Source organism: Phascolarctos cinereus, unplaced genomic scaffold (genome assembly GCF_003287225.1).
Source record: "Phascolarctos cinereus isolate Bilbo 61053 unplaced genomic scaffold, phaCin_HiC Scaffold_726;HRSCAF=1367, whole genome shotgun sequence".
NCBI classification, from domain to species: domain Eukaryota; kingdom Metazoa; phylum Chordata; class Mammalia; order Diprotodontia; family Phascolarctidae; genus Phascolarctos; species Phascolarctos cinereus.
In genome coordinates, this window is record NW_027556098.1 from 233,562,430 (window position 1) to 233,583,206 (window position 20,777).

Sequence of the window (20,777 nt, forward strand, 5' to 3'; positions counted from 1 at the left end):
CCTTAGTAGATTTGCAGTTTTATGTACAATCATCTCTTTTATTGTACTGTGTTAAGGAAATGATTGTTTTATTCCATAAATATGTGTTAATGAAAAAAAAGTAAAAGGGAAAAAAGACTCTTTTTCAGGGCCCATGACATAACGTAACTCCTCTAAACACATGAGTTGGCACTTTCCCATCCACTTTCAGAGTACAGCCTCAGATATGTGTGTCATCATGTTCAAAGCCTGATCAGGGGAGTTATAAGAGATATAAAAAGTCACCTTTGTGATGTGATTCATTACACTAGATTTTATACATTGCAGAGCAAAATGCCTACTCTTACTGTATTTATCTGTAATGAGAGATAAACTCATTTTTTTATTCTTCTTCACCCTTCTCATAATCATTGTCATAATTTTGTCTATAGATTCATTTGATATTAAATCTCTCTCTTTCTTTCTCTGGAATATGTTATTTTTTGTTTGCTTTAACATCTTTGGCACATTTTGGAAGTTTTCTGTATCTCTTAAGCTTTGTGATTCAGAGTTTCCTTTCTCTTCCTTTGTTATCACTAAAATAATACTTAAGGCTAACAGCACATGGCCTTTTCTACCCTGAGAATGTTACTGTAGCAAAATTCCCATTCTATACTTCTGCCTACCCATTTGTTATTGTTCAGGTATTCAGCTCTTTGTGACTCTGTGAGCCCCATAATATGTCAGTGTTGTCCATGGGGTTTTCTTGGCAAAGACACTGGAATGGTTTGCCATTTCCTTCTCCAGTGAATTAAGGCAAACAGAAATTAAATTACTTTCCCAGAGTCACACAGCTAGTGAATATTTGAGGCTGGATTTGAACTCAGGTATTCCTGACTCCAGGCCCAGCACTCAGCCACTTAGTGGCCTCCCATAGTCCCCTTTCATTGAACCAGTGGCATATTCTTCTGACTGTTAATGCCTGACAGAGATTTATAACTCACTAATTCTGGAGGCCAAATTGCAAATAAAATTGTATTTTGAAAGTGTCATTATGAGTTTTCTTTTTTAAATATACATATGTATTTAGGTCTTTATGAACAGTACCTTGGAATGATACTATGTCTATTTTGAGAAAAGATATAGCTGTCTTTTTGAAATGTAACATATAACACTTTGAACTTATAATAGCTGAACAACTCCTATAGAGAGAAGATAGTTAAGAGGCTGATAAAGGCTCCAACCCTTCTTAATTGAGGGTGCTTAGGTCTTTTTCTGTCTCTTGAGGTATCTATTGCAACATCATATTCTAGAGAAAACGACCACAATCAGTTTACTTAAGCTTAACTTTGAGTGAATCCATCAACTGTCCAGAAAATGCCTATTAGGAAACATCTCTCACTAACAACAGAGGATTTTATTTTTGACAATGAAAATGAATTCTACAGTTATTCCAACAAATATGGAATCCCCTGAACTTGAGCACTAGATAGAATTTTCACAATGTACCATTTTAAGTTATTTTCTTAAAGCTTTAATCAAAATAGTCCAGACAGGCCATCCCCGCAAATATTGGGACATGGTAAGGAGTGCATGTGACTGAAAAGAAAGAATTGATTGCAAATCATGTGGAAATTTAAGGCAACAACTGATTTGGGAATGATTCTTTGAAAGATAGGGGCATAACTATTTGAAAACGTGAACATTTGAAAATTATGAATGGGTAACATGAAACTCATTAAATATTTTAAAAATTCAAAAATATATTTCTCTGTATGTCAGTCTGATAAAAGGAGGCAGAGAGGAAGAAAGTTGGGTAAAAAGCAAAAGTTGCAAAGGAGAGCATCTAGTTGCTTATTAAGATGAAAACTATAGAAACAGAAAGGACAAAAAGATGATAGAAGGAAGACTTATGGGTTCTGATGCATCCTTGATTCCCCTAGTTTAGAAAGGCCCAGGGGCACAATTTTGATTACATAAAATGAAATCAATGCAACTAAAATTAGAAGAGAAATAGGTAATTGGAAAGAAAAAAGTAACAGGTTTCTCTGATAAGGGATTTATTTCCAAAATATTTAAGGAACTGATTCAAATTTATAAGAATAAGAGCCAGTCCTTAATTGATAAATGGTTAGAGGATATGAATGGGCAGTTTTCAGTGGACAAATGGCAAGCTATTACATGCCATTTGATAAAAAAAAATGTTCCAAGTTACTAATAATTAGAGAAATACAAATTAAAGTAACTTAGAAGTTCCACCTATCATATTGGCAAAATTGGTAAGAATGGAGAATGACAAGATCGTGGGAAGCCTGGCACATGAATGCGCAGTTGGTGGTGCCATTCTGAAAAGCAATTTGGAACTGTGCCCCCAAAGTCATTAAATGGTACACATGCTTTAACTCAGCAAAAGTAGGCCTATACCCTAAAGAGATCAAAGAAAAGGACCCATACGTACAAAAATATTTATAGCAGCTCTTTATAGCAACAAACAACTGGAAACTAAGGAGGTATCCATCAATTGGGGAAGGGTTCAACAAAATATGGATGAAATGAAATGAAATGCTAAATGATGAAAAACTTTAATAGAAGTTAGTCATTGATGTTGCAATAGATACCTCAAGAGACAGAAAAAGACCTAAGAGAACCTGGGAAGATTTGTATAAACTGATAAAAAAGGAACTGAGCAGGACTAGGAAAACAATTTATACATCAACAACATTATAAAATCAAACAACTTTGAAAGGCTTAATCTGATTAGAGTAATTACCAAACATTATTCCAGAGGGACAATCATAAAGCAGGCTACCTACCTCCTGATGGAAAATGTGTGTGTGCACTGCTGTCCCCCTTCCCCCATGACCAGCATGGGAATTTATTTTCCTTGACTTTGTGTATTTGTTACAGGGATTTTGTTTTTCTTTTTCTTTTCCAGTGGTATAAAGATGGGGGTGTGAGTGAGAGAGAGAAAATGGAATTTTGTTCATTGGGAAAAAAAATCAATTAAAAGAAAAAAGAAATGCTCTGGGGCATGTCATCATAGGTTACTCTAATTTGCAGTCAAGCTATCCTAGGGAAATAGTGCACCTTGGTAGCTACTATTGGACACTGCCTGATCCAGGATCATTTCTATATCATTTCCTTTCTAACTCCCTCAGGGAGATCCTTTATAAACTATATATTCTTCTTCTTGCCTCTTCCCACCTCCTTTGTCTTTTGTGACACACTCCTTGAATTATAGCCATCCCTATGATGTTGGCACACCCTTTTCTTTTCCAGTTAGCACCTTACCCCCCTCCCATACTTTGCTCTTCATTATGCTTTTGTGTGTTGTGTAATGAGTTATATGGCTATTTTTTTAAAAAATGGAAACCCTTTACAAGTATGTATGGTCGATCAAAACAAAATTCCACATTAGCATGTCCTAAAAGATTTTGTTTCATTCTGTACTGAGTCCTTCATCTCTCCATCAAGACATAAGCAACCTGTTTCATCATTAGTCCTCTGGAATTGTGGTTGATCATTACATTGATAAGATTTTCTAATTCTTTCAAAGTTGTTTGCCTTTACCATATTGCAGCCACTGTGTAAACTGTTCTGGATCTGTTCAGTTCACTCTGCATCAGTTCATACAAATCTTAACAGGTTTTTCTGAAACCATCTCTTTCATTATTTCTCATAGCACAATAGTATTTCATTGCATTTCTATACTATATGTATTCATACATTCCTCAATTTATGAGTTACATTTTTATCTTTTATGCTTATAAAGCATTCATTATTTGTTTAAAAACAATAATGATAACCAACATTTATATAACTTTTTGTATTTCATTTTCCCCTTACAATCTGTGAGGTAGAACAACTACCACCACCACCACCACCACCATCAAACACTACCTACCCACAAAGTTGTTGCAAGGATTAAATGAGGGGGTATAAGTAAAGAGCATTCCAAACTTTGATGTGCTATATAAATACCTATATAAATAGGAACATGCTGTATAAAGTAAAAAACCCATCATTGTCACTATATTCTCATTTGGTCTTTAACATAACTCTGTGATTTAAAGATACTGCAAACACTGTCCCATTTTAGATTTGAAGAATCTGAAAGTGAAAGGAGAGAAGCATAGAGTACTTGACTCATCACCAATTATCTCAGATTTCATCTCAGATCCACCATTACACTAAAGTGTCACCTCTCTGTGACAAATGCATGTCTTTGTGGAGGAATCCTCTTGAGTACATTGTACAGATACCCCCACCTTAAAATACCAATGTTTTATTCCTGCTTCTTTCATTCCCCCTCCCCCCCAAATGGGAGGAAAAACAGTATTATACTTAAGAAATGATTTGATTCTTTCCAGAAATAAAGGGGGGAGAGGAAAGAAAATACTTATATCAGGGTTCTTAACCTTTTTGTGGCATGGACCCTCTGATAGTTTGCTGAACTATAGACCCTTTCTCAGACTATTGTTTTTAAATGCATAAAATAAAATACATAGCTTAACAAAGAAAACCAGTTATTGATATAAAATTTTCAAAACATGAAATAAGCTCATGAACCCAGGTTAGAATAATAAATAGTAAATAAGCTCATGAACCCCAGAGATTCTTACCTCTGCCAAATATATTTAAAGTGCTTTGTGTTATGGACCAAGAGAAAAACACTGGTTAGAAACAACTAGTTACCTGGAGGGCAGCTAGGTAATACAGTAGATATAGTGGCAGGCCGGGAGTCAGGAAGTTCAAATCCTGCCCCAGACAGTCACTGTGTGATCCTGGGCAAGTCCCTTAATCCTGTTTGCCTCAGTTTCTTCATCTGTACAATGAGCTGGAGAAGGAAAAGACAAATCACTCCAGTACCACTGCCAAGAAAAACACCAAAAGAGGTTGCAAAGAGTTAGACACAACTGAAACAACTGAAAACAACAAAATTACCCAGTATTTCTACAATTGACTGCTTTGTTTATTGCTTAATAGTTATTGGCCTCTGAGCAGATTACTTTTCCTTTGAGCCTCTCTCTCCTTATCTGTGAAACTGAGATATTAATAGTACCTACTTCATGGGGTTGCTTTGAGGTTTAAGTGAGATTATGTATACAATATATAAGAAGTACTTTGCAGATCTTGTCAGGTGTTAGGGTAATGTTCAGCCACGTTTATTTTTATGAGATGCCACAAATAATGGATAGACAACTGGATGTGAAGGCAGGAAGATAGTTTCAAATCCACCCCCAAAACTTAACACTTGTGTGACTGCATTTGTCACATAACTTTTTGGAAACCTTAATTTATTCATTTTTTTAAATGACCAAATGAAAGAATATGCTTAAAGCTCTTTGTGAACCTTGAAGTGCTACATAATTATGAACTGTTATTTCTTTACTACTGCTGCTAATCTCAACGAGTTTCTGTAAAGAAAGTATTTTAACTGTGAAACAATATAACAGCGTAAGTTACTCTTAGGATGGTGTTCAGTTCCTCCCTATCGTCCTTTAAGGCCATGTAATTCCAAGCCCTTCAATCCAAATTGCTTAATCCTGTATAATCCTGACTGTAGCTTCTTGATATTTAAATTGTTTCTTTCTGTCTACTTGCAGTATTTTCTCCTTGACGTGGTTCTGGAATTTGGCCATAATATTCTTGGAAGTTTTCATTTTGGTAGTTCTTTCAATTGGTAATCAGTGGATTCTTTCAAGTTCTTGAAATATGATGCCTTTTTTTTAAGTCAACTGGGGTGAAGTGACTTGCCCAGGGTCACACAGCTACTAAGTGTCAAGTGTGTGGTCTGAGGCCAGATTTGAACTCAGGTCCTCCTGACTTCAGGGCCACTGCTCTAGCCACTGCACCACCTAGCTGCCCCTCTTTTCTTAAAAATTATATGTTTCAGGTTGTCAAATAATTCTTAAATTATCTCTCCTTGATCTAATTTCCAGGTCAGTTGTTTTTCCAATGAGATATTTCACATTTTCTTCTATTGTTTCATTTTTTAAAACTTTATTTTATTGCTTTTTGATGTCTCATGAAGTCATCAGCTTCCACTTGTCCATTCTAATTTTTAAGGAATTATTTTCTTCAGTGAGCTTTTGTACCTCCTTTTCCATTTGGCCAGTTCCACTTTTTAAGAAGTTCTTTTCCTTAGTGGATTTTGGTACATTTTTTTTTCTATTTAGTCAATTCTGTTTTCTAAGGAGTTTTTTTCTTTTCATTAAATTGTTGTACATCTTTTTTCTATTTGGCTGATTTTGTTTTTTAAGGAGTTTTTCTTTTCAGTGAATTTTTGTATCTTTTTTTCCATTTGGCCAGTTCTGCTTTTTAAGGTGTTCTTCTCTTCATTGGATTTTTGTGCTTTTTAAACTTTTTTCATTTTTACCATTTGTCCTATTCTGTTTTTTAAGATGTTACTTTCTTCGGTATTCTTTTTTGTGCCTCCTTGACTGAACTATTCACTCTTTAAAAAATGATTTTCTTGTATCACTGTCGTCCCCCCCAATTTTTTCTCTACCCCTCTTATTTGTTTTTAAAAATTTTTTTATTAACTTATTTTTAGTTTTCAACAATCACATCCATATGCTTTTGAATTTTAAATTTTTCTCCCCTTCCTTCCTTGCCTCCCTCTCAAGACAATGTGCAATCTGATATAGACTCTACATATACATTCCTATTAAACATATTTTCACATTAGTTATGTTGTAAGGAAGAATTAGAACCAATATAAGGAACCACATGAAAGAGGAAACAAAAGAAAACAGAAGAGAAATAAAGAGCAAATAGTATGCTTCGATCTGCATTCTAGCTCCATAGTTATTTGGATGTGGATAGCAGTTTCCATTATGAGACTTTTGGAGATGTCTTAGATCCTTGCATTGCTGAGAAGGGTTAAATCTATCAAAGTTAGTCATCAGACAACATGGCTGTTACTGGTTCTCCTGGTTCTGCTAACTTCACTTAGCATCAGTCCATACAAGTCTTTCCAGGTTTTTCTGAAGTCAGCCTGGTCATCATTTCCCACAGCACAATAATATTCCATTGCATTCATATACCACAACTTGCTCAGCCATTCCCTAATTGATGGGCATCCTCTCAAGTTCCAATTCTTTGCCACCAAAAAAAGAGCTGCTATAAATATTTTTGTACATGTGGGTCCTTTTCTCATTTATATGATCTCTTTGGGATATGGCCCTAGAAGTGCTATTGCTGGGTCAAATGTATGCACATTTTGATAGCCCTTTGGGCATAGTTCCAAATTGCTCTCCAAAATGGTTGTATCATTTCACAACTCCACCAACAATGCAATAGTGTTCCAATTTTCCCACATCTCCAACATTTATCATTTTCCCATTTTGTATGTAGGTATGATGTCTTATTTGTTTTTAAAAAACCTTTTTGAGCTCTTCCAGGAATTCTTTTTGGTCCTTAGACCAATTCACATTTTCCTTTGAGGTTTTGGATACAGTAGTTTTGACTTTGATGTCTTCTTCAGAGTTTGTATTTTGATCTTTCTTGTCACCATAGTAAATTTCTATGATCAGTTTCTTTTTTTTTTGTTCTTGTTTGCTCATTTTTCCAGCCTATTTCTTAACTTTTAGCTCTATTTTAAAGTTGGGCTTTACTCAGAGCATTGTGCTAGCCTTCAGTTTCTTTGTGCTGCTATTTTCAGAGCTAGTTCTGGAGGTCTGTAAGTTTTCAGTTTTTCCAAGGTGGTAAGGTGAGATATAATCCCTATTCTTCTTGCCTGCACTCTGTTCTGTGAGTGACCACAAACACTCCTCTTTTCTGCCCTGGGACTGTGACCAGAGTGCCCATGCTCTTGCAGCCTCAAGCACTAATGTGGTGATGCTTTTCCTCATCCTGGGACTGTGACCACATGCAGCAGTGCAACAGAGTCCTGCACCCATTGTCCCCTAAAATCTCCTCCTGACAAGTTGTCCTACCACTTTATCATTTACGGCTGCCAGTTCAGGCCCCCCCAAGGCCTGCTGCTAGCTTTCCAGTAAGGCCTGTACTGCATCACATTTCATTTTCATCCCAATGAGGCAGACCTTTCCTGCCAACCTTCTAAGTTGTCTTGGGCTAGAAAAGTGTTTCACTCCATCCTTCTGTTGGTCCTGCCACTCCAGAATTTGTTTTTGGAGTATTATTTTTGAGTTGTTTGGAGGGGAATTTGGGAGAGCTCAGGCAAATTCATGCCTTTACTCCACCATCTTGGCTCTTCTTCTTTTTAAATTGTCCTTGGATTCTTTAGCAATTTTGAGAGACGAGCAGAGATTATCCTGATTTTTTGTTTTTCTGGTAGTGGGGGCATAGGTAACTAGAAGAGAGGCACATTTGAAGAGTTCTCACAGTTTTATTCATCGTTCATATTCACAGTTAACAATTGTTTTAGATACCATTCAAACCATAAATGTTTTAGGAAAATTACATTGTGGAACAGATGACTAATAATTCCCATTTAATTTTGGATTCAAGCCTCTAAGAAATTAAGTTCAAAAGATTCTTGTGATCTGCCTTTTATTTTTATTAATAAAATACCAGATAGGCCAAAGATAAAATTGACAAGCCAAAATAATTTGACATCAAGAATAGTTGTTTTAGAGAGACTTTACTAGATGCTTGTAGACAAATTGTTATCTTGGTAGAATTTTTTTTCCCTATAGGGGAAAAAGCTATAGATGCCACTGCAAGGTTCATACATGTTTCATTTCTAATTAGATAGATAGAGACATTGCTTCTTCCTCTTCATAGATATAGTCATAGATAAAATCATAACATGTTTTATACAACGTAGGAGATCAGAGAATGTTATAGAGTTAGAGTTCATATAATTAAACCCCCTTATTTTACATAGGAAATAGAGACACACAGGAAGGTATAACCTGTTTAGTGTGGTACACTGAAAGAGCAAAAAATTTGGAGTTAGAAACTGGGTAAAAAAATCTAAGGTCAAATACTTATTATCTTTGTGACCTTAGGCAAATCTGTTAAGCCCCTGGAACTCTATTTCCTCATCTGTAAAATGTGGACTTTGGACTAGGAGAACTTGAAAGTTCTTTCTAGTTGTAAATTTTTGGCATAGCTACATGGTGCAGTGGATAGAGTGCTGGGCCTAGAGTCAGGAAGACTCATCTTCCTCTGGCTGCCCTCAGATACCTTGTAGTGTATGATTCTGGGCAAATCACTTAACCCTGTTTACTTCAGTTTCCTCACCAGTAAAATGAACGGGAGAAGGAAATGGCCAACTACTCTAGTATCTTTGCCAAGAAAACCCCAAATGGGGTCACAAAGATTCAGACATGACTGAGAAATGACTGAACACAACAGTTGTAAATTTATGAACTCATGAAGGTGTATGTATATCTAACTTAGTACAAGAAATCAGGTCATCTGACCCCTTACCCCAGTTCCTATTCTGTCATACCCTCAAGGAATTTCTTTCTATATAGCAGTGTTCATGAATATTCACAGACTTATTTGTCAATAATTTGTGAATTACTACTACATTTGTGCTTTCATATAAAGGTCAAGACTCTTCATTAGCTCATTAGATTTCACGCAATTCCAAAGATAATTCCATATGTACTGGTTAACTTAATTCTATTACATCTTTGCATTGTATTTTTTTTTCCCAGAGACAATCATCAGACTATTTCTCCTTGGAAGAGCATTAACATGGGTGGGTGGGTAGACATAGAGATGAATAGAAAGATTGATAAGTACTTATTATATGACAGGCTCATAATGTGCTAACAATACAAGCAAGCAAGACAGCTCCTATCCTCAAGGAAGTCATAATTGGGGGAAGATAATCCTTGAAAAGGAGCTGGAAATTAGGGCTAAAAGAGAGTGGAAGTCCCAGCAGTCAAAGTGCAGATGAGATGGTCAGAGGCCTGATTCTAGGCAGGATGTGGCTAAACGTTACCTACAGGAGTCCAAGGTAGATTCAGCAGGGAAATGAGTTCAAGGTCCATATGGCAAGGAAGTGGTGACAATACCATTGAATGGAGGAAGCTGGGTTGCTGGGAAATTAGATAGAGGCTTCATTCTAGTCAGGGTGAGGTGAGCCTGGCTTGTTTCCAAGGGTTTAGAGTTCATCCTGATTAATTGCTTCATCTGGTCACATTTTATTGCCTTTCAAAAACACAGCTTTAAGTGTGTACTTATGGTCCTGAAAATATTATGATACTACTACTGCTGTTACTACTACTTTTAGTTAGAATTTGTATAAGGTTTTAAGGTTTCAAAGTGCTTAACAAATATCTTATTAGTATCAACTAGACTTGACATTGTCTTCTAAGGAACTTATGATATTATGTTTAACAGAATTACATTTCTTTGTAAATTTTCTTTTTAAAAGAACATTTTAAACATCGAAACTATTGTGTCTTCCTTTCTATCACCTTTTTAGATGTTCACATTTTAGGGGAACATATCCCAAGACACTGAATTTTGATGAAACCAACTTAAAATGATCACTTTTTTGTTATGTTCATTTGTTTATCTTAAATAAATCTCCTTTTGTACTGATTGATTAAATTCATTATGTTATGCAAATCATCAATCAATCAATAAACATTTATTAAGCACTTATTTATTATGTTGTAGGCACTGTGCTAAGCTCTTATCTTGAAACACCAAAAAGAAATTTAATGCAGAGCTTTCTTTGGTATCTTATGGTTATTCTCATTTTTTTCGTATTTTCTCTCCTCAGGGTTCATTGCTTCAGATATGACATCAAGACACTCTAGTACTCAGTTGTGGTTAATTACACATTATCATGAAATGGGATCCTTGTATGACTACCTACAGCTCACTACTCTGGACACAGTTAGCTGTCTTCGAATTGTGCTGTCTATAGCTAGTGGTCTAGCACATTTGCATATAGAGATATTTGGAACTCAAGGAAAACCAGCCATATCCCACCGGGATTTAAAGAGTAAAAATATCCTTGTTAAGAAGAATGGACAATGCTGTATAGCAGATTTGGGTAACTTGTTCTCATTTGTTGAAACTTTTTAAGCTTCCTGATGCTTTCTTCTTTACCTTTATAGTACATTCTTTTATTATTCAAAGAGATGTCACAAAATATAACTTCCACTAGAGGGCACTATTTTAAAATGTTTATTTATTATTATTATTATTTTAAAAAAAACACAAGAAAAGAACTAAAAACCCAATAATGAGACCCCACCCTTTCCAACAAGTACATTTTTGGAATATGATTATTTTTGTATTGGCTTTCTGCTGTCAATTATTCTGTAATTAAAGTTTGGCTATCATTCCTGCCCTTAAAACCAAGTATTTGTCAAATAATTACATTAGTCAAAATTTTATTACAATTCATTGATAGGATTCATATTTATGGAAAGTTGAAAGCTGCTTACTCATTCCTGTATCAATCATTCAATGATTTCTCAGTAAGTTTATCAAGCATCTACAACATACTAGGCTCTGTTGTGGGCATTGGGGAAACGGTGGCATAAATGAAACATTAGCTATTTTCCAGGGCCTTACGTTAATCTAGCCAAGGGTAGGTTAAGTCAAAGAATTGAGGTATTACATTTTTGTATATATTGGATAGTGTTGGGAGTGTCTGAAATACCAGTTTACTTGGTAGCTTCAAATGTCATCACTAAGGTACATACATATACTTAGATCAGTAGTGACACCTATGATTGTTTTTTAAAAGACAGTTTAAAAGATTTTTTTTCACTTGAGACTGTTGATAGTCAATAATCAATGAACATTTTATTAAGCACTTGCTATGTTCCAGGCAATATGCAAAGCTCTGGGGAAACAAAGAAAGGTAAAAGACGGTCTTTACCCTAACTAGGTTTGGGGTGGGAGTGGGAAGTGGGAGAGGAGAGGAAATGATGAGGTGACAGCATTGGGACCCTCCTTTAATGAACGATCTAGGAGGACTTCCTAATCCACCTTCCACTTCTCCAATCACAGGGAGGGAGGAACCTCGAGTCTAGGGTGGTAATAAAAAAAAGGTGAATTTCAGAGCTGATTCAGTCTTGCTGGAAGATGAGTTACTAGAAACAATGTTGAGATCAAGGAGATCAACCCAGGAGGGAGATGACAAAAATCTCTTATTTCATCTTCATTGACATCTGTTCTCTTTTAGTATATAATGAAAGACTTTGGCCCAGCTTTAATTCTGAATATACATGCTGTTTTTTGGGACTTGGACCTGTGATTTCATTGGTGAAGGAATATCCCATCGAGGAACTTCTTTTACCAACATAGATGGACACTTAACCTACCCTTTAGAATCTTAGATTCTTAATCTAGGGTCCATAAATTAGGTTTTTTAAAAATTTTGATAACTTTCACAACTAAATTGGTTTCCTTTGTAATCCTATGTATTTTATGCATTGTAAAACATTATTCTAAGAAAAAGTCTGTTAGGCTTCATCAGATTACCAAAGATAGAAAAGTTAAGACTCTCAGATCATAGAGAGTTCTTTAGCTTCCTGGAATTAGGCAAACCTTCATAATCACCTACCCTAAGGTATGAATCTACACAAATTGTAACTTTTCTTTGAGTTAGGAAAAATTGAGTTTCAGACAATTATTATTCCAGATGTGTAGTTCCAACTTATTAGCTGATTATGGCTACTTTTTACCTTGGTAGTTCACAGCAATGATAGCATATTCTATAATTTTCAGTGTGGGTGGAAGAATCACAGAAAATGTTATTGCAGAGATAATCCACAATATTCCTTGTCCCTATTCTGTTACTTTGTGCAAGTAACTATAGCTCATGGATAAGAGTCAGCAAACCTGAATTATTTGTCTGGCTGTGACTAGGGAACATTGATGACACAATGAAAAGGCCTAGGTCTCTCACTTTTCCAAATTTCCTTGTCTGTTTTCCTTGTTCCTTCTTTAATTCAGCTTCTATTGACTCTCTATTGACTTTTCCAGTACTCTGCTTTACCAGCTTCTAGTGTTTTAAAGTGTTAATGATTTGGACAATACATTAGGGTAGGGCAGGGTTTGAAATAGATTTCTGGGACTAAATAAGTGAGGATGGACAGCAGCAGTGAAGATGAAAGATATTCTGCTTCCTTGGTATTTAACCTGAGAACAATCCCAAGAGTGGATGTCAAATCAGTTATACCCTGATGATAAGGAAGGTTGTTTATCTTTGCTATACCATAGTGAAATCATTACCTAGTATGTTGCCAAGTTCCTAGTAATAATTTTTTTATTAAATTATTAATTGAAGAATTATTTGGAGGCTATAGCTGCCTTATATATCTTTTACAATACTAACTTTAAACCTGTAGTCGTTTTGGACAGACTTATTTTATATGGATATATGAAATGTTTTTTTAACCAATGCATTATACCATCCTTGCAAGTGCTCTTGACATATACTGTTGAATGCTTTACAAGGACTTTTAGTCCATCAAAACATGCTAAATCCTTACACGCACAGAGAACAATAAACAGTTTTTCCGTGAACCAGGTCATTTTAGTTTGGAGACTGATGGACAGTAAAGACAGAAAACAAATTGTTGATCTATTCCTTTTAGATTAGGGGTTGCTAACTTTTTTTGTGTTATGTACTCCATTGGCATTCTGATGAGGCCTACGGCCCCTTTCTCAGAGTAACATTTTTAAACACATAAATTAAAATACAGAAGATCATAAAAGAAGCCAATTATAGTCAAATAGTTGTCAATATTTTTAAGAGCACAAGTTCATCGGCCCTTGCTCTTGATGAACACAAACGAATAAGTCCCTATGTATGCACAAGGTTTCACAGTGAACTAGCAGTGGAATTCGATGGGACAGTTAAAGTCATAGAATCACTGAATTTTAAACCTAGGAGAAATTGTCTAAGCTGTCCAGCATCTTAATTTTCCAGTTTAGGAAACTCGTACCTCTTTTTAACTGAAAGAATTTGACATGTCAGGACAATTGACTTTCTTTTTTTTCTTGTATTTATTTTTCCTTTTTATTAATTTATTTAGTTTTCAACATTCACTTCCATAAGCTTTTGAGTTTTAAATTTTCTACCCCTCCCTCCACACCTCACTCCCCAGGATGGTGTGCAGTCTGATATAGGTTATACATTTACATTCCCATTGAACATATTTTCACATTAGTCATGTTGTAAAGGAGAATTAGAACCGATAGGAGGAACCACAAGAAAGAAGAAACAAAACAAAACAGAAGGAAAAAAAACAAATAGTAAGCATCTATCTGTATTCAAACTCCACAGTTCTTTCTGTGGATGTGGATAGTATTTTCTATCATGAGACTTTTGAAGATGTCTTAGATCCTTGCATTGCTGAGAAGAGCTAAGTCTATCAATGTTAGTCATCACACAACGTGGCTATTACTGTGTACAATGTTCTCCTAGTTCTGCTCACTTCAGTCAGCATCAGTTCATATGAGTCTTTCCAGGTTTTTCTGCAGGACAGTTGACTTTCTTTAAAGCTATTTGATGGCTTTGCTTTCATATAGCAGAGAAATTATTTTGCCAAGTGTTCCAGATGCCAGTAGAAAATATTTTTGATAAAGGTAACAAAGGTCAAATGGCTTTCTCCCTTCTTTGGATAGATCTCAGAAGTTCTGGGATAGAGAAGGTTCAGTGAACTGAGGAAGTTTTCAGGAGTGTATGATACTGAGTCCTTGTCTGAAGCCACTGATTCTTTACTTACACCAACCTCCTTTCCCAGTTCTAGTTCCACTAGCCCCCTAGTTAGAGTAATACCAGTATTGCTGGGGATTGGGGTAATAAGAGGTCTTCCTTGAATAGAACCCTTGGCCAGACTCTTATTAATACTCTTTCTTTCCTGCCTAACTCTGGTGGAGTCGCTGTAATATAGATGTCAAGGCACACTTACAAATGGAGAAATTTTGCAGTTCCATCACATGTAAACAAACTAGAAACTCTGTGTGTGTGTGTGTGTGTGTGTGTGTGTGTGTGTGGTCTGTTTTAATAGCCAGGAAAATTATAGATACCTGAATTAAGGGCTCTTTGCAAGGTAGCAACTTGAGGTTCTCAAGAAATGGCTAATGATCACTTTTTGAGTATCATGGAGAATAGATTTCAGTTTGGAAAGCAAGACTCCTCTAGTTCCTTCAAACTCTTGAGATTCTGTGATTTTATGTTTATCATCAATGTAGAACTTGGGTAGTCATGTGTTTAGGATAGAAAATGATATTGTCCTATCTCTTTTTCCTCTGCAAGCCATGTATGGGATTAGGTATCTAAACAAGCAGTTAAATGCAGAGTTATTAAAGAATTTCTAGCAAGTTTATAATCATTCATAAGAAAGTTTAATATTCAACTTATCTGCCTTGTGATTTTTGTGTGTGTGGCTATTTTAGAAGTCTGGGGAAGAACTCTATGGGAGGGGAAAGCTTCAGAGTGGGATTATAAATATGGTGAGGGTTTCATAAAACCTGGGTAGTGGTTTGTAAGGAGGTTGGATTTCATCACTAGTTGGATTTCATCACCATCACTATGTTCTCCAGTTTACGAAAGCTATAGGGATTTGCATATGTACACCTTCTTCTGCATTTAAATTGAGAGATCATCCCAGCAAATGCTCAGGGAGATTGTGGGAGGAAAAGTTTTCTGCAGATGGCTTGCAAGATCCCTGAGGAAACATTCATCTACAGGAGATCTGAAGCAGCTTGCAGCACTTCTTGTTAATTTGAACGTTGCAGTATTCATTTCAAGACATTTTTTAAAAATGAACACATGCATTGATGTGAATATTTAGTCCCTTAATTGAAAAAAAAAAACCTGTCTCTGGTTTCTTGCAAGTAGTTTGACAGAAATAATTTGTGGTACTAACAGGAGAGTTTTGCTTTGAATAGGGGTTCAATTTAGATGCTCTGTGAGCCATGGATATTGAATGGAGTTAGGGGTACATGCGTGTATTTCTCCTTATTGCTTAGATGAGTGAGACTGCACCTGAACCCTTTGTAGTCAGCTCACCATGGCAACACTGGCCCTTTCTAAGTGGTGCCAAATTTCCTGAAGTTTTCCAAATCACAAAGTGTTCTCCATTTAAATGTTTAGCGGGTGCCATGGTGTAGGATGAGAGCTTGATTTGTCTTTTGCTAAGCCTCTTTGAGATACTTCCTAATGTGAGACTGCCATTCTTCAGTACTTGAAATACATATGCACATAGCTCACTTTGGGTTTGAGTGGTTCATTAGTATGGCATATATCCACCTTTTACCTTTATTGTTTTTTTTTTCTCTCTTGCCATCTCTTTATTGCTTTCTCTAACCCTATCTCTACACCATAGTTTCCTCCACTCTTAAGATTTCAGAAAGTTCTTCCCCTGCTACATCTATTCCTTAAGGTCCAACACAGGCATTTCTTCATGTATCCTAGCAGTGGCACCTCAGAACCACAAGATGGCATTTTGGGATGGGGATTCATTGGCATAACCATAGATGCTTTGGCAATAACTCAAGAACAAATGGGTGCCCTTGAGGTAGAAATGATTCTTGTTCTCTTTCCTTTGTCATAGGACTTGCGGTGATCCACTCCCAGACCAACAATCACCTAGATGTTGGAAACAACCCTCGTGTGGGCACCAAGCGCTACATGGCCCCTGAGGTCTTAGATGAAACCATCCAAGTGAACTGTTTTGACTCTTATAAAAGAGTTGACATTTGGGCCTTTGGACTGGTCTTATGGGAGGTGGCCAGGCGAATGGTGAGCAATGGTAGGTATTCTATACCCAGGTATAAAGAAAATTTTGATTCCATAAGTGAGTGAATGCATAAAAATGTTATATACACAATAGGCACACTCCAGGAAAACTGTGATTAAAATGAATCCATGCTTTAAATGCAGAAGATTTTAAAGATTCTTATAGCAAATATTTTTTGTAATTTGAATAGACATTTTTCTTTTGTATAAACTTGGATTTTAATATATTTAATTTAGTTAAAGTCAAGTGCACTCATACTTGGGACTTGAGGTTTGTATGTTAAAGGGTGAGCTGGAAGTATGTATTGGAAAGAATATTGGTTTCAGCATAACAAGTCTTAGGTTTGAATCTCAGGTCAGTTTAATGTCTGTGTAATCCTGGGCAAATTACTCCTTTTTGGGGTGGGCCTTAGTTTATTCATCTATCAAATTGGGCTTGGGCCTGATGAACTCTTCAGATTCTTTCCAATGCCAAATCCTATGATGCTAATTTAGAATTTGTTCAGACACTTCCTGTAATATCTAACTCAAGTTTTTAAACCATTTGCCATGATGTTATCTTGTTAATATTTCTGATAGAGCTAATTTTTTTTTGCTAATTTGGTTTATACCAGACTTGTCAAAGTTTTTGAGTCATCAAGATTGTTGATTTAAAAAAAAATTATCAAGCTGATCCATCAGAAAGTTGTATATTTACATTTAGATTCAACTCTAAGACATATACTTGAATCTCCCATAAGGGTGATCAACTTGGTGTTGATTAAGGGAGATAGCTGTAGGGATATCTGGTCTTCTCTCACATGAGGAGTGATGTGTATTAGATGCAAAACATTTAGAAGAACTAGTTTCCTCCACACTGTGCTTATAGAACCTCAATCTTAATGAACATTTACTTTGCTGTCCCTCTTTTAGGAAAACAGAAATAATAATAAAAACAACAACAATAATAATAATAGTAACTAGCATTTATAAAGTGTTTTAGAGTTTGTAAAATACTTTATGTATATTAGATAATTTGATATGCCCAACATCCCTATGGAGTAGGAGCTGTTCTTATCTCTACTTAACAGATGAAGAAATGAGATGTTGAAAGACGTTAGGTGACTTGCCTATAACCCCACAGCTAGTGTGTGTATGACAGAGGGTTTGAATTCATGTCTTTGTGACTTCACTCTCTACTGTGCCACCTATCTACAACCCCAAGAATGGTATGAATATATGAGTGTTGAGACATCACCTTTCAGGGTTTAAAAATAATATAGATTCCTCCCTCTTCCCCCCTTGTCAAATTTAGTTAACAACCATTTATTAAGTGTCTACTATTTGCCAGGCACTGTACTAGATGCTAGAGTTACAAAGAAAATTTAAAAAGAAAACAAAACAGTCTGGAGACCTTGGGCCTATCTTAATTTACATGGTGATTATAGGAAAACTTAAATTGTTTTGTTTTGTTTTTAAGGGAAATATATGTAGGGTAGTTTTTATTGTATTAGAGCCAGGAAATAAGTACCAGCTAAGGCAGGCATGCTATGGAGGCATACAAATTTCTAACTAGAAGCCTCTCCAGTTTAAAGAAACTTATTCATAGAATATCAAAATTATATGTATCAGATTAAATGTAAATAACCAGGAATGCTACTTGACAGCCTTGTTTTTTAAGACTAATTTTTTTAAGGAAGTTTTGAAGATTTTCTTGGTAATTGGTATTTCTCAATCAGTGTTTGGAAGCTTTTGAGTTGCAATTCATGTCACTTAGGTGCCTTGAGAATTGTTTGCAACAAGGGCTTGTTTTGCTGATCTTTAAATTCTGAACTTTGTCTCTAATTGCACATTGACTTGATTTCCATCCCCTCTTCCCCCCAAGTGATTTCTGAGTACCATTGGCACTGGAAACCTAATAACCAGTTCATTGGTCCTCGAGGAGGGTTTGTTAAAAGGGAAGTGTCATAACACACTGTGTGGCAGGTAAACTAACTCTCCTCAAGACTGTAAGGAAGTTGACATTTCCAAGACCAGCATATTAACTTTCCTAACTGTTGATATTTAGCCTTTCATCTGGTTGAGCATTTCTTTTGGAAGCTTGGTGGAAACGGTTTTGGATTTCGTGCCTTCTGTGAACTCAAATCACCAACCCTGATCCTGTGGGGCAGGCAGAAACCCCAAACGTATTAAAAGTTTTGCTGTTGTTAATTCACATTAATTTGGAATAAAACTCTTTGGACCTAGATGACCTGAACTTTTAACATAATTTCAAACAAAATTTGTGTGATTATCATGTTTTATTTATTTTTTCACCTTTTTTTGGAGGGAGGGTGAAAAATAAGGGTGTAGCTAACAGGTTCTCTTCCTTCATTTAGATTTCCTTTTTACGCTCATCATTGTGTGGAGTGTAGCCTTGCCCACGATCCTATTTGTGAGAGGAAAAGAAGGGATCTCTTAAAGAGGTCATTTAAATCAGGCTATTATGTTTTTATGTTTAATATAGTTTTATGCTTTACATGGATAAGTTTTGTGCAGACATAATAATCATTTAGTGATGATAACATAGGGAATAAGGATTTGACTTGACCTGTGATTTCATAGATTCAGGGAACTCATATGTGAGGAAATTTCTACTTTGTTATAAGTCAGTACTTTCTCCACAATTTATGATCTTGGAGAGTTCTCTAGAATATTGAGATTGTAATAGTATAATCATTGTTATATAATATTATGGTAATAGTTAACATTTATGTAGTGCCTTAAGTGTTATGAATATATATAGATATATAGATATCTTTATCTCACAATTGCCCTGTAAGTAGGTGTTATTATCATCTCCATTTTATAGATGAGGAAACTGATCAGAACTAAGAAATGTGATTTGCCCAGGATCTCACACTTAGTAAGAGTCTGAAGCTTAATTTGATAGCAGATTTTTCTGATCCTAAGTTCATCATTCTACCTACTATACTATGAAGAGTCACTTCAAATAAGTATTCCTTCCTCATGACCCCCAGTGCATGCAGACATACATACATAGAACCATTGAAACTTTTATAATAGATGCCTTTTTACTTTCTCCTTCGATTGTAGTTAAAATGGGAGCTGAGGAGGGTTTGAGGTTGAAGATTTTGGTTTAGGAGTGTTTTATCTATGTGGAAGTCATAATTAAAGCCATATTGAATTCATGAGATTACCAAGCAGTCAATATGTTTTTGAGTATCTACTGTGTACTAGGCACTGTGCTAAGCAGTAGGAATACAAAGTAAGCCAAAAAAATAATCTCTGCTTTCAAGCAGCTCACTTGTCTAATGGGAGAGATGATATGCAAACAACCATGTACAATTAAGGTATATACAGGATAAACTGGAGATAGAAGACATAAGCATTAAGGTGGATCAAAAACTTCATGTAGAATATGGACTTTAAGCTAGGACTTGGAGGAAGCTAGGGAAGGCAGAAGGTAGAGATAATGAGGGAGTGAATTCCAAGCATGGGATTCAACCTGTAAAAACTCATAGTCAAGAAATGGAGTATCTTGTGTGAGGGACAAACAGTAGGGAGGACAATGTCAATGTCACTAGATCATAGAGTATGTAAGAAGATTAGAAAGGTAGGAAGAGTCTCATTGAATCTCTGCCTGAAAATCTTCTGTGATGGAAAACCAACTTTGTCTAGAGTTAGCCTATTCTATTATTAGGCAGATCTTTCCTTTGAAATTTTTCCTTACATTTTTCTCTCTACATGTTTCCTCTCTGCTAATTTTCTTGAATGCATAATTAAAAACGTTTATTAAGCATTTATGATGCCCCAGATACTCAACTAATCATTGGATAGTAAGGTAGATGTCAAGGTCCAACATCCTACTGGCTGAAGTAGACACTCGAATAGTCAGAAAATGGCCCTGGTAGAATGTGAAACAACATTAGGGTTAACTATGGAGGTCTATGTGATGTAGTTTTTATCAATCAAAACAGCTTATACCCGAGTCAGGAAGGAGTTTTAGAGCTGAGTTTAATCTCCCCAAAAACATTCAGCAAGAGAACACCAGAGAGCTATGATACAGCAGGCAAGGGGTAAAGAAGATTAAGAAAGGAGAAGATGGTAAAGGAGTATGAGAATAAACAAAAAGATC

At 35.7% G+C, this 20,777-nt stretch overlaps 1 protein-coding gene across 3 annotated transcripts in view; it reads left to right on the forward strand.

The window, feature by feature from the left end:
- ACVR1 (activin A receptor type 1) overlaps window positions 1-20,777 on the forward strand; it is a 155,147-nt gene that overhangs the window by 119,175 nt on the left and 15,195 nt on the right. For all 3 annotated transcript variants that reach the window (XM_078147023.1, XM_021004898.2, XM_021004896.2), the window contains 2 exons: window positions 10,673-10,948; window positions 16,476-16,673. In XM_078147023.1, coding sequence (XP_078003149.1) covers window positions 10,673-10,948; window positions 16,476-16,673 — 474 coding nt within the window. The remainder of the gene's footprint in view (window positions 1-10,672; window positions 10,949-16,475; window positions 16,674-20,777) is intronic.